Source organism: Choloepus didactylus, chromosome 6, assembly GCF_015220235.1.
Source record: "Choloepus didactylus isolate mChoDid1 chromosome 6, mChoDid1.pri, whole genome shotgun sequence".
NCBI classification, from domain to species: Eukaryota; Metazoa; Chordata; class Mammalia; order Pilosa; family Megalonychidae; genus Choloepus; species Choloepus didactylus.
In genome coordinates, this window is record NC_051312.1 from 109404313 (window position 1) to 109417247 (window position 12935).

The 12935-nt window shown below is 38.9% G+C and overlaps 1 protein-coding gene across 9 annotated transcripts in view; it reads left to right on the forward strand.

The window, feature by feature from the left end:
* The window catches only part of CEP295 (centrosomal protein 295), an 80264-nt gene that overhangs the window by 59275 nt on the left and 8054 nt on the right, over positions 1-12935 (forward strand). For all 9 annotated transcript variants that reach the window (XR_005217534.1, XM_037841110.1, XM_037841112.1 and 6 more), the window contains 2 exons: positions 7653-7833; positions 8564-9225. Coding sequence is in view for 8 of the 9 variants with exons in the window: in XM_037841110.1 (XP_037697038.1) it covers positions 7653-7833; positions 8564-9225 (843 nt within the window). In the remaining variant the exon portion in view is untranslated. The remainder of the gene's footprint in view (positions 1-7652; positions 7834-8563; positions 9226-12935) is intronic.

Sequence of the window (12935 nt, forward strand, 5' to 3'; positions counted from 1 at the left end):
GCATCCTTGTCTTGTTCCTGATCTTAGAGGGAAGGCTTTCAGTCTCTCACCATTGAGTACTATGCTGGCTGTGGGTTTTTCATATATGCTCTTCATCATGTTGAGGAAATTTCCTTCAATTCCTACCTTTTGAAGTGCTTTTATCAAAAAGGGATGTTGGATTTTGTCGAATGTTTTTTTCAGCATCTATTGAGATGATCGTTTGATTTTTCCCTTTTGATTTGTTAATGTTATGTAATACATTGATTTTCTTACGTTAAACCATCCTTGCATGCCTGGAATGAACCCCACTTGGTCATGGTGTGTGATTTTTTTAATGTGTCTTTGCATTCGATTTGCAAGTATTTTTTTGAGAATTTTTGCATCTATATTCATTAGGGAGATTGGACGGTAGTTTTCCTTTTTTGTAGCATCTTTGCCTGGTTTTGGTATTAGATTGATGTTAGCTTCATAAAATGAGTTAGGTAGTATTCCATTTTCTTCGATGTTTTGAAAGAGTTTAAGTAAGATTCCGTGTCAGTTCTTTTTGGAAAGTTTGGTAGAATTCCCCTGTGAAGCCATCTGGCCCTGGGCATTTATTTGTGCGAAACTTTTTGATGACTGATTGGATTTCTTTGCTTGTGATTGGTTGGTTGAGGTCTTCTGTTTCTTCTCTTGTCAGTCTCGGTTGTTCGTATGTTTCCAGGAAATTGTCCATTTCCTCTATATTATCCAGTTTGTTGGCATACAGTTGTTCATAGTATCCTCTTATAATTTTTTAAATTTCTTTGGGATCTGCAGTAATGTCACCTTTCTCATTCATTATTTTGTTTATATTGGTCTTGTCTCTTTTTCATTTTGTCAGTCTAGCTAGGGGCTTGTCAATCTTGTTGATCTTCTCAAAGAACCAACTTTTGGTGTTATTTATCCTCTCTATTGTTTTTTTGTTCTCTATGTCATTTATTTCTGCTTTAATCCTTGTTATTTCTTTTCTTCTACTTGGTTTAGGATTGGTTTGCAGTTCATTTTCTAGCTTCTTCAGTTGATCCATTAGTTCTTTGAGTTTGGCTCTTGCTTCTTTTTTAATATATGCATTTAGTGCTATAAATTTCCCCCTCTGTACCGGTTTTGCTGCATCCCATAGGTTTTGGTATGTTGTGTTCTCATTTTCATTCGTCTCTATATATTTAGCAATTTCTCCTTTAACCCATTGATTGTTTAGAAGTGTGTTGTTTAACCTCCAGGTATTTGTGAATTTTCTAAGTCTCTGATGGTTATTGACTTCTAATTGTATTCCATTGTGGCCAGAGAATGTGCTTTGAATAATTTCAATTTTTTTTAAATTTATTGAGGCTTGTTTTATGTCCCAGCATATGGTCTATTCTGGAGAAAGTTCCGTGAGCACTGGAGAAGAAGGTGTATCCTGGTGATTTGGGATGTAATGTTCTATATATGTCTGTTAAATCCAATTCATTTATCAGATTGTTTAGGTTTTCTATTTCGTATTGGTCTTCTGTCTGGTTGATCTATCTATAGGAGAGAGTGATGTGTTGAAGTCTCCCACAATTATTGTGGAAACATCCATTGCTTCCTTTAGTTTTGCCAGTGTTTGTTTCATATATTTTGTGGCACCTTGATTGGGTGCATAAACATTTATGATTGTTATTTCTTCTTGTTGAATTGCCCCTTTTATTAGTATGTAGTGGCCTTCTTTGTCTCTCATAACATCCTTGCATTTAAAGTCTATTTTATCTGAGATTAATATTGCTATACCTGCTTTCTTTTGGCTGTAGCTTGCATGAAATATTTTTTCCCATCTTTTCACTTTCAATTTCTGTGTCCCTGTGTCTAAGATGAGTCTCTTGTATGGAATATATTGATGGTTCAGTTTTCTGATCCATTCTGTGAATCTGTATCTTTTAATTGGGGAATTTAATCCATTTACATTCAACATTATAACGGTGAAGGCATTTCTTGAATCAGCCATCTTATCCTTTTGTTTGTATTTGTCATATATATTTTTTTCCCTCTGTCTATTAATATCCTTTAATGTACCCATACTGAATCTCTTTAGTACTGAACCTTTATCCATGTCTCTCTCTCCTTTCTTTGTTTCTGTGTCGGAAGGGCTCCCTTTAGTATCTCCAGTAGGGCAGGTCTCTTGTTAGCAAATTCTCTCAGCATGTGAAGGAGAGCTTTGCTGGATAAAGTATTCTCGGTTGGAAATTTTTTTCTCTCAGAATTTGAAATATGTCATGCCACTGCCTTCTCACCTCCATGGTGGCTGCTGAGTAGTCAGTTACTTAGTCTTATGCTGTTTCCTTTGTATGTGGTGAATTGCTTTTCTCTTGCTGCTCTCAGAACTTGTTCCTTCTCTTTGACTGTGTGATCAGAATATGTCTCGGAGTGGGTTTATTTGGATTTATTCTATTTGGAGTTCGCTGGGCATTTATGATTTGTGTATTTATGGTGGGAAGTCTTCCCCAACGGTTTCTTTTAATACCCTTCCTAGAGCTTTTCCCTTTTCTTCCCCTTCTGGAACACCAATGAGTCTTATATTTGGACATTTTATATTATCTGTCTTATCCCTGAGGTCCATTTCAATTTTTTCGATTTTTTTCCCCATTCTTTCTTTTCTGCTTTCATTTTCCATTCTGTCATCTTCCAGGTCACTGATTTGTTGTTCAACTTCCTCTAGTCTTTTACTATGAGTATCCAGAATCTTTTAAATTTGGTCAACAGTTTCTTTAATTTCTATAAGATCGTCTATTTTTTTTATTTACTCTTGCAATTTTTTCTTTATGCTCTTCTAGGGTCTTCTTGATGTCCTTTATGTCCTGTGCCATGCTCTTCTTCATGTCCTTTATATCCTGTGCCATGGTCTCGTCCTTCATCTTTAGTTCTTTGATTAATTGCTCCAGGTACTTTGTCTCCTGATGTTTTAATTTGGGTGCTTGGACTTGGGTTATCCATATCGTCTGGTTTTTCATATGCTTTAAAGTTTTCTGTTGTTTTTGGCCTCTTGGCATTTGCTTAACTTGATAGGGTTCTTTTAGGATTTATAGACCGATTAAAATCCTTATCTCTAATTTGTCAGATCTACAGCTTTGTGGAGTACACTTTCTCTAACTAACCAGCAGGTGGCGTCCACGAGCCACCTGTTCCCCTCAAGCCAGTTCTCCCCTGGTTTGTCTTTGTGGTAAATGGGGGAGTGAGTCTTGTGGGGTCCAATTGGTGTAACAGGCTTGCGTGTGTAGTTGGTGTTGCCCGCCCTGTATATTGGGCGTGTGTCTGGGTGGTCAGGGATGGGGGGCGACTCTAACAATCAAATCTCCCTGGTGTTCTTGGAAATTTAAAGCTGCTGCAATAGTCTAATCCTTCAGTTCAGTCCTGCCACAGTTTGTCTCTGCCACTGACCCACAAGTCCTTGGTATAGGCGTATGACCCCTGAGACTTGTGACTGGATCCCTCTTCCAGGCTGTGCACCCCCAGGTCCTCTGTTGATGGATGACTGTGCTATGTCACAGGTGAGTGCCGTCCCCCCAGGGCGGTTCTGGGCTGTTGGGCTGTGTAAGGAGGCTCCCACTCTGCTGAAAGGATGGCTGAATTGGGCGTATTAATTCACACTGCTCTGCCTTCCCGACTCTGGGATAACGAGCTGAGGGTGCAGGGAAGGCTAATGTCCATGTCCGATTATGTGATGTGTGCGTGTTATTGGAAGCACTTCCGTCACACTGGGTTGTCTGGCGCAGCTCTAGGCTATGGGGCCGGCAACGGGCAGGAGTGTTGCCTGTCCACCAGGATGATGGTTGTGAGAGGATGCCCCCCTTTTCTTGGGAAGTTGTGGTGTTTAGTGAATTTTATCAGCCACTGGGCTTATTGCCTTTTGTCTCAGAGCTGTCTTAGTTCTGCTCTTGTCTTGACCTGCCCAGATTGGAAGTCTTTGAGGCTTTCTGTATCGGGCTTAGATTTCACTGATCTCAGCAGTTCCACGTGTTCATGAGTGTTATATGAAGCATGCCAAAAGTCAAATTACTCTGCGGTGTCCGGTCCACAGAGTACCTGGCCTTCTGCCTCCTTCCCTGGAGGAGTAACTAAAACGTACACCTCACCACTCTGCCATCTTGCCCCACCTCCTCACAATTTTTTTCTTTTCATTATGAAATAAATTCAAAGTTACAGGAACAGTTGCAAAAACCATACAAACCCCATACACAGAACTCCAGCATACCCTGACTCCCCTCCCCCAATATCCCAATCCACCAGCTTTAACATGCTGTCAGACCACTATTTCTTTCCTTCCCTCCCTCCCTCCCTATCATCCATCATCTATTGCTCTTTGTTCTGAACATATGAGAGCTAGCTGCACACATCTTTGAACAAACACTATAATTCACATATACAATTCCCATGAAGAAGAACATTCTTTTATGCAGCCTCATTAAACACAGCTAAGAAGTACAAGAGATTCAACATTGATACAAAGCTTAATTCTATGTTTCCTTTTTTTTTTTTTTTTTTTTCCTTAAGTCTCAACTGTGTTCCTTTGAGCCTCCTGTCCTCCATTCTCAGATCCTTCCAGGGTCATCCTTGGTATTCAATTGTCATCTATTTAGACTGTCTTTTTTTGTTTGTTTGTTTCTCAATTGTAGAAACATATACAGCCTCAATCTTTCCATTCCACCCCCTCCCTAGCTTTCCTTTAGTGGGATTAATCACATTTAGAATGTTGTAATGCTATCTCCTTCCCACTGTCCATTACTGGAAATTTTCCTTCACCTCAAACAACAACCCTACACTCATTTCTTAACTCCCTATTGCCCCTTCCCCCATTTCTCTTTACCCGTACTCTACTTTTCATCTCTATGGTCATATTCTCTGATAATTTCTTTGTGTTTACTGAGGGGTTTAAAATTAACCTCTTAAATCCATAACAATCGTGTTTTTCTTTGATACCAACTTAACTTCCATAGGACACATAAACTATGTTCCTATACTCCTCCATTCCCCCACCATTATATAGTTCTTGTCAGAAATTACATATTTTACATTGAGTTCAAAACCACTGATTTGTCATTAGAGTTTGTGTATTTTATATCATGTAGGAGGTAAATAATGGAGTTACAATTCAAAAATTATTGACTTCTATTTGTATTCCATTGTGGTCAGAGACTGTGCTTTGAATATGTCCATTTTTTTGTTTTTTAATTTTTTGACGCTTGTTTTATGTCCCAGCATATGGTCCATTCTGGAGAAAAATCCATGATCACTAGAGAAAAATATGTGTCCTGGTGATTTGGAATGTAAGGTTCTATATATGTCTGTTAAAATTCTCCATCTCTTTCTCTCCTTTCTTTGTTTCTCTTGTCGGTAGGGCTCCCTTTAGTATCTGAAGTAGGGCAGGTCTTTTACTGGCAAATTCTCAGCATTTGTTTGTGAAAAATTTAAGCTCTCCCTCAAATTTGAAGGAGAGTTTTGCTGGATAAAGTATTCTTGGTTGGAAATTTTTCTCTCTGAGAATTTTAAATATGTCATGTCACTGCCTTCTCGCCTCCATGGTGGCCGGTGAGTAGTCACAACTTAGTCTTATGTTGTTTCCTTTGTATATGGTGAATTGCTTTTATCTTGCTGCTTTCAGAACTTGGTCCTCTTCATTATTTCAGAGTCTGATCAGAATATGTCTCAGAGTGGGTTTATTTGGATTTATTCTATTTGGAGTTCGCTGGGCATTTATGCTTTGTGTATTTATATTGTGTAGAAGGTTGGGGAAGTTTTCCTCAACAATTTCTTTGAATCCTCTTTCTAGACCTTTACCCTTCTCTTCCCCTTCTGGGACACCAATGAGTCTTAAATTTGGACGTTTTGTTTTATCTATCGTAAACCTGAGATCCATTTTGATTTTTTTGATTTTTTTCTCGTTTCTTTTGTTTTTTTTTTTTCATTTTCTGTTCTGTGGACTTCTAGGACACTGAGTCGTTGTTCAACTTCCTCGAATTTTGTATTATGAGTAACCAGAGTCTTTTTAATTTGGCCAACAGTTTCTTTTATTTCCATAAGATCTTCTATTTTTTTTATTTACTCTTGCAATTTCTTCTTTATGCTCTTCTAAGGTCTTCTTTATGTCCCTTGTATCATGTGCCATGGTCTTCTTCATGTCCTTTATATCCTTTGCCATGTTTTCATTCCTTGATTGTAGTTCTTTGATTAATTGTGTCAAGTACTGTGTCTCTTCTGATATTTTGATTTGGGTGTTTGGGATTGGGTTCTCCATATTGCCTGGTTTTATCATATGCATTAAGATTTTCTGTTGTTTTTGGCCTCTTGGTATTTGCTTTGCTTGATAGGGTTCTTTCAAGTTGTAAAAAAAAAATACCAATCTGATTTTTCAGAAATACAAATTGGTGGTGTACACTTTCTCTAACTGACCAGCAGATGGCATCTGTGGGTCACCTATACTACTCAAGTCAGTTCTTCTCAACTTTGTCTTTGTGGTGTGTGGGGAAATGACTCTTGTGGGGTTAAGTTGGTGAACTCAGTTTCGGTGTTTTTGGAGGTGTCTGTGCTGAATGTGGGGCATGTGTCTGGGTGGTTAGGGAGGCAGGGCAGCTTTAATATTCAAACCTCCCAGGTGTTCCCAGAGATTCAAGGCTGTTCAAGAGTCTAAGCCTTCATTTCAGTTTTGCCCCAGATTTTCTCTGTTGCTGACCCACAAACCACCGGCATTGACAAAGCGGCCGCCCTTTTCTGCTGTGATCTTCCAGGACCTCTGCTGAGGGAATGCTGTGCTATGTCACAAGTGCGCGCCATCCCTCAAGGAAAGCCCCGGGTCCCCAGGCCGTGCAGGGGCGCTCTCAGCCTGATGCAAAGGTGGCTTAATGGGGCGCCTCAAACCCCCCTCTTTCGCACAGTTCCTCCTTCCCAGCTCCGGGACAACTGGTGCGGCTCTGGGCTTTGGGCACGGCCCCGGGCAGGAGCATCTCCAGCCTGCTGGGGAGCCTGCTGCAAGCAGTGGGGTTTCTTTCTCCTTTTGGCTCTACCCCCGTCTCCCCTGGCCCTGAGGGAATCTGCAGCAGACTATCCTCCACGCCAGACATCAATAGGTTGGCTCAGCCCGCTCCTGCCGGGTTTCACCACGCAGTTCCCACGGTCGCAACTGTAGCCGCTCCTAGGTTTTTCCTTTTTTTTTTTTTTTTGTTTGTTTTTAAAAAAGATCCAGTCTGTCTCCAAACGCCAACCCCCGGCTTCCCCACACCGCAGCGCGGCCGCGGGTCTTTCAGCCAGCTTACTCATTTCAGAATGCAGACTCCCGGTTTCACCAAGTGCACGGCCTCTGTGGTTCTAGCAGACCTTGTCCAGCTGGTGCATCACTGAAACCAGTATTCTGCATCACCTTCTGGGTTTTATCTACTTAATTTTTCACGGACGTGTTTTTTGGCCCTGTCTCACCTAGACCCCATCTTAGGTTCTCAGCCAATTTGGTTTTTAAATAATCTGAGAAAAAAAAAGTCTCTCATTGACTGAAAACAAAGAATTGGATTTGAATGAGCAAATTTTTATTGTGATGGTATGGTGGTGATTAAGGAAAAATAATATCAAAGGAACATTGTGATTATAGATTCATCTAGTAATACATTAGCTTACTATTTCAGCCTTTCCATGTTGTTTTCTGTCAGAGCTCAGATTCTTCATCTGAAAGCCACCATGCTACTCTGTCACCTGAAAGCACAGTGTCTAATACAGCAGTGAGGAGCACCAGCCTACATTCTTTTCTTAAAAGAAGCCTGAACCAGCAATATGACCCCAACACAGACCATGCTGAAGCTCAGAGTTTTGCCACAGAAAATATTATTGAGGGTATGTATGATCAAGTTAGAAAATGTTAAATATTTTTTTTATATGTGGTTCTTTATATTCATTTTCCTTGGAAAGTGTGGTAAGTAGCTTAGTTTGTGTCTACCCCAGTGCTTAGTTCTGTCCCCAATAATACAGGTTCTTTTATTGTGTATTTATATGTTTGTTTATTTAATTAACATGCATATATAACCTGATATATGCCTAGTTTTCATTTTTTATAGTACTGAACTCTGTAATGTAAAAAAGCAAAAGTGGTGCCTCTGACTTCTCAACTTCCCTACCCCAACCCTTACCCAGTAAAGGTAATCAGTTAACTGTTTATGTATCCTTCTAAAACTTTTAGATAAACAGACAGACAGACAGATGAGCTACAGATGCACTTTTTATTCTAAGTTCCTTTATTAAGTCAACATTCATTTCTCTTATAGGGGAAAAAAAAGTCCTCACAGTGTCTAATAGCCATATTGTCTTTATTAAATAATACCAGCATAGGAGAAAATATATTGTGCTAGCTATAGAGTTGTTTGAAGAATTGTCCTTTAGCCTTTTAATCATCTTTATACATATCAGTTTTGACTCCTAAAATTATAGGAGGTAACAACTATATATTTTAGTATGTAGATCTTAAGATTTATTTATTTGCAGTTTATTCAGAAATTAATCTTTTTATCTGTATCCTATTTCTATAACATAATAATGATTAACTGAGTTTTTAAACCTCTTAATGCAGGTTGTGAACAATCTTTTCAAAAGCTTCTGCTAGGATTTTCTTCACAGGAGGGGAGCCAGCATGCTGATCTACCAAGTATTTTTAGCATTGAAGCAAGAGATTCTCCCCAAGTCATGGAAAATCAGAACTGCGCCTCTGAACAGAATGTAATATTACAAATTAAGGAAAAAAGTGTTCATTTCCAGCCCTCTGTAGAAAATTTGCTAAGTTCAGTCTTCACTTCATCTGATGAGACTAATGTATTTGATAAGTTAAATGTACAGCATAGCACTCCATGTGGTTCTATCTCTAGTGAGTGCTCAATAAAAGAGCAATTAGAAGACGGAAAAGAAAAACTCCACTTTGAAGAAGTATCTGAAAGAGTGGTTCATGAAAGGTTACCGAGGCAAGGACCCATGAAAGATGATAAAAATGGAACCTGTAGGGTTTTAGATATAAATCCTTATACAGAAGAAACTGACTCTCAATTATGGGTAAGAACAGTGGAGATGGGAACTCCAGTTCATATACCACATTCGTTAACTAGTCAGAATGAAAAATATTTTGAGAATTCAACAAAAACTGAAACTCCAGAAATTTTAAGGAACCTGTCTCAACAAGCACAATCAGAGCTCCTTGTAAGTTCTGCATCATTTTCAGTACAGAGCTCTATTCCAGTTTGGGTAAGTGAAATCCATATTATATAAATGGCACTTAACTTCCTTTGTAGAAAAGACTGTTTAGAAGCAAAATTCATGAGAAACAACAAAGTTACTCATTAACACTTCCATCTGAGATATTCAAGCTCAAAATTATTGGAGCCCTCCACTGATATCAAATGAAAGCTGACATCTGAGACAATTTTACAAAATATCATTCCTCCCAATTCAGATTTCTCCAGTGTCCCTGAGAAATGGTATCTTGGCCTGTGTTTTAAGTTTTGATCCTCATTGCACCGTACTGACTTAATCTGTAATTGAAAAAATTTAATTATAAGTAAGCTATAATTTGCTTGGTTTCAACTCTAATCAACTGAACATGATTTTTACCTTCTAATATTATATGCAGGAAGTTTAATTATATTTCTGCAGATAAGCATATAGTAGATTGAAAACAAGGTCTATTTGGCTGCTTGTGGTATTTCTTGAAATTTTGAATTGTTGCCCAACATTTAACATTAAAGTTATTTCCTTTGAAAATTAAAACTCTAGCCACTGTAGCCCACATTTGGCTGCAACCAAATAGCAGTTGCTTCCATTAAATACAGGGTATGTCCTATAATTCTCCACAGCCCCTAGTCAGCCTGCATGTATTTAGGTTTATATCCTCACTTTAGATGTCTGTAGACAGTTACCACACCTTTCCTCATATCTCCAGATTGCTCTCCAATGTTTCTTTTTAATAAAGGGGGTTGAGGGTGTGATTTGTTAGTCTTTGCCACTTTCTACAATGTATTTTATGTAGGAAGAGATGCCCTCATAGGCCTATAGGAGCTTCTCTTGTTATTCCCATTGCAATCTTTTTTTTTTTTATCTTCATTTTATTGAGATATATTCATATACCACACAGTCATACAAAACAAATCGTACTTTCGATTGTTCACAGTACCATTACATAGTTGTACATTCATCACCTAAATCAATCCCTGACACCTTCATTAGCACACACACAAAAATAACAACAATAATAATTAGAGTGAAAAAGAGCAATTGAAGTAAAAAACACTGGGTACCTTTGTCTGTTTGTTTCCTTCCCCTATTTTTCTACTCATCCATCCATAAACTAGACAAAGTGGAGTGTGGTCCTTATGGCTTTCCCAATCCCATTGTCAACCCCTCATAAGCTACATTTTTATACAACTGTCTTCGAGATTCATGGGTTCTGGGTTGTAGTTTGATAGTTGCAGGTATCCACCACCAGCTACCCCAATTCTTTAGAACCTAAAAAGGGTTGTCTAAATTGTGCGTAAGAGTGCCCACCAGAGTGACCTCTTGGCTCCTTTTGGAATCTCTCTGCCACTGAAGCTTATTTCATTTTCTTTCACATCCCCCTTTTGGTCAAGAAGATGTTCTCTGTCCCACGATGCCAGGTCTACATTCCTCCCCGGGAGTCATATTCCACGTTGCCAGGGACATTCACTCCCCTGGGTGTCTGATCCCACGTAGGGGGGAGGGCAGTGATTTCACCTTTCAGGTTGTCTTAGCCAGAGAGAGAGGGCCACATCTGAGCAACAAAGAGGCATTCGGGAGGAGGCTCTTAGGCACAACCATAGGGAGGCCTAGCCTCTCCTTTGCAGCAACCGTCTTCCCAAGGGTAAAACCTATGGTAGAGGGCTCAGCCCATCAAACCACCAGTCCCCTATGTCTGTGGTCATGTTAGCAACCATCGAGGTGGGGTAGGCGAATACCCCTGCATTCTCCACAGGCTCCTCAACGGGGCACTACAAATTCTTTTCCTTGTTTTTCTTTTTTTTTTTTTAACTTTCCCTTCTTTTTTAAATCAACTGTATGAAAAAAAAGTTAAAAAGAAAACAAACATACAATAAAAGAACATTTCAAAGAGACCATAACAAGGGAGTAAGAAAAAGACAACTAACCTAAGATAACTGCTTAACTTCCAACATGTTCCTACTTTACCCCAAGAAAGTTACCTAATATAGCAACATTTCTGTGAACTTGTTCCTACTATATCCATCAGAAATTAACAGACCATAGTCATTCCTGGGCATCCCCAGAACGTTAAATAGCTTATTTGTTCTTCTTGGATTATTGTTCTCCCTTCCTTAATTGCTCTCTATTCCTAGTTCCCCTACATTCTACATTATAAGCCATTTGTTTTACATTTTTCAAAGTTCACATTAGTGGTAGCATATAATATTTCTCTTTTTGTGCCTGGCTTATTTCGCTCAGCATTATGTCTTCAAGGTTCATCCATGTTGTCATATGTTTCACGAGATCGTTCCTTCTTACTGCCGCATAGTATTCCATCGTGTGTATATACCACATTTTATTTATCCACTCATCTGTTGAAGGACATTTGGGTTGTTTCCATCTCTCGGCAATTGTGAGTAATGCTGCTATGAACATTGGCGTCCAGATATCTGTTCGTGTCACTACTTTCCGATCTTCTGGGTATATACCGAGAAGTGCAATCGCTGGATCGAATGGTAACTCTATATCTAGTTTTCTAAGGAACTGCCAGACTGACTTCCAGAGTGGCTGAACCATTATACAGTCCCACCAACAATGAAGAACAGTTCCAATTTCTCCACATCCCCTCCAGCATTTGTAGTTTCCTGTTTGTTTAATGGCAGCCATTCTAATTGGTGTGAGATGGTATCTCATTGTGGTCTTAATTTGCATCTCTCTAATAGCTAGTGAAGCTGAACATTTTTTCATGTGTTTCTTGGCCATTTGTATTTCCTCTTCAGAGAACTGTCTTTTCATATCTTTTGCCCATTTTATAATTGTGCTGTCTGTACTATTGAGTTGTAGGATTTCTTTATATATGCAAGATATCAGTCTTTTGTCAGACACATGGTTTCCAAAAATTTTTCCCATTGAGTTGGCTTCCTCTTTACCTTTTTGAGAAATTCCTTTGAGGTGCAGAAACTTCTAAGCTTGAGGAGTTCCCATTTATCTATTTTTTCTTTTGTTGCTTGTGCTTTGGGTGTAAAGTCTAGGAAGTGGCCGCCTAATACAAGGTCTTGAAGATGTTTTCCTACATTATCTTCTAGGAGTTTTATGGTACTTTCTTTTATATTGAGATCTTTGGTCCATTTTGAGTTAATTTTTGTGTAGGGGGTGAGGTAGGGGTCCTCTTTCATTCTTTTGGATATGGATATCCAACTCTCCCAGCCCCATTTGTTGAAAAGACCATTATGACTCAGTTCAGTGACTTTGGGGGCCTTATCAAAGATCAGTCGGCCATAGATCTGAGGGTCTATCTCCGAATTCTCAGTTCGATTCCATTGATCTATATGTCTATCTTTGTGCCAGTACCATGCTGTTTTGGCAACTGTGGCTTTATAATAAGCTTCAAAGCCAGGGAGTGTAAGTCCTCCCACTTCGTTTTTCTTTTTTAGGGTGTCTTTAGCAATTCGAGGCATCTTCCCTTTCCAAATAAATTTGATAACTAGCTTTTCCAAGTCTGCAAAGTAGGTTGTTGGAATTTTGATTGGGATTGCATTGAATCTGTAGATGAGTTTGGGTAGAATTGACATCTTAATGACATTTAGTCTTCCTATCCATGAACATGGAATATTTTTCCATCTTTTAAGGTCCCCTTCTATTTCTTTTAGTAGAGGTATGTAGTTTTCTTTGTATAGGTCTTTTACATCTTTGGTTAAGTTTATTCCTAGGTACTTGATTTTTTTAGTTGCTATTGAAAATGG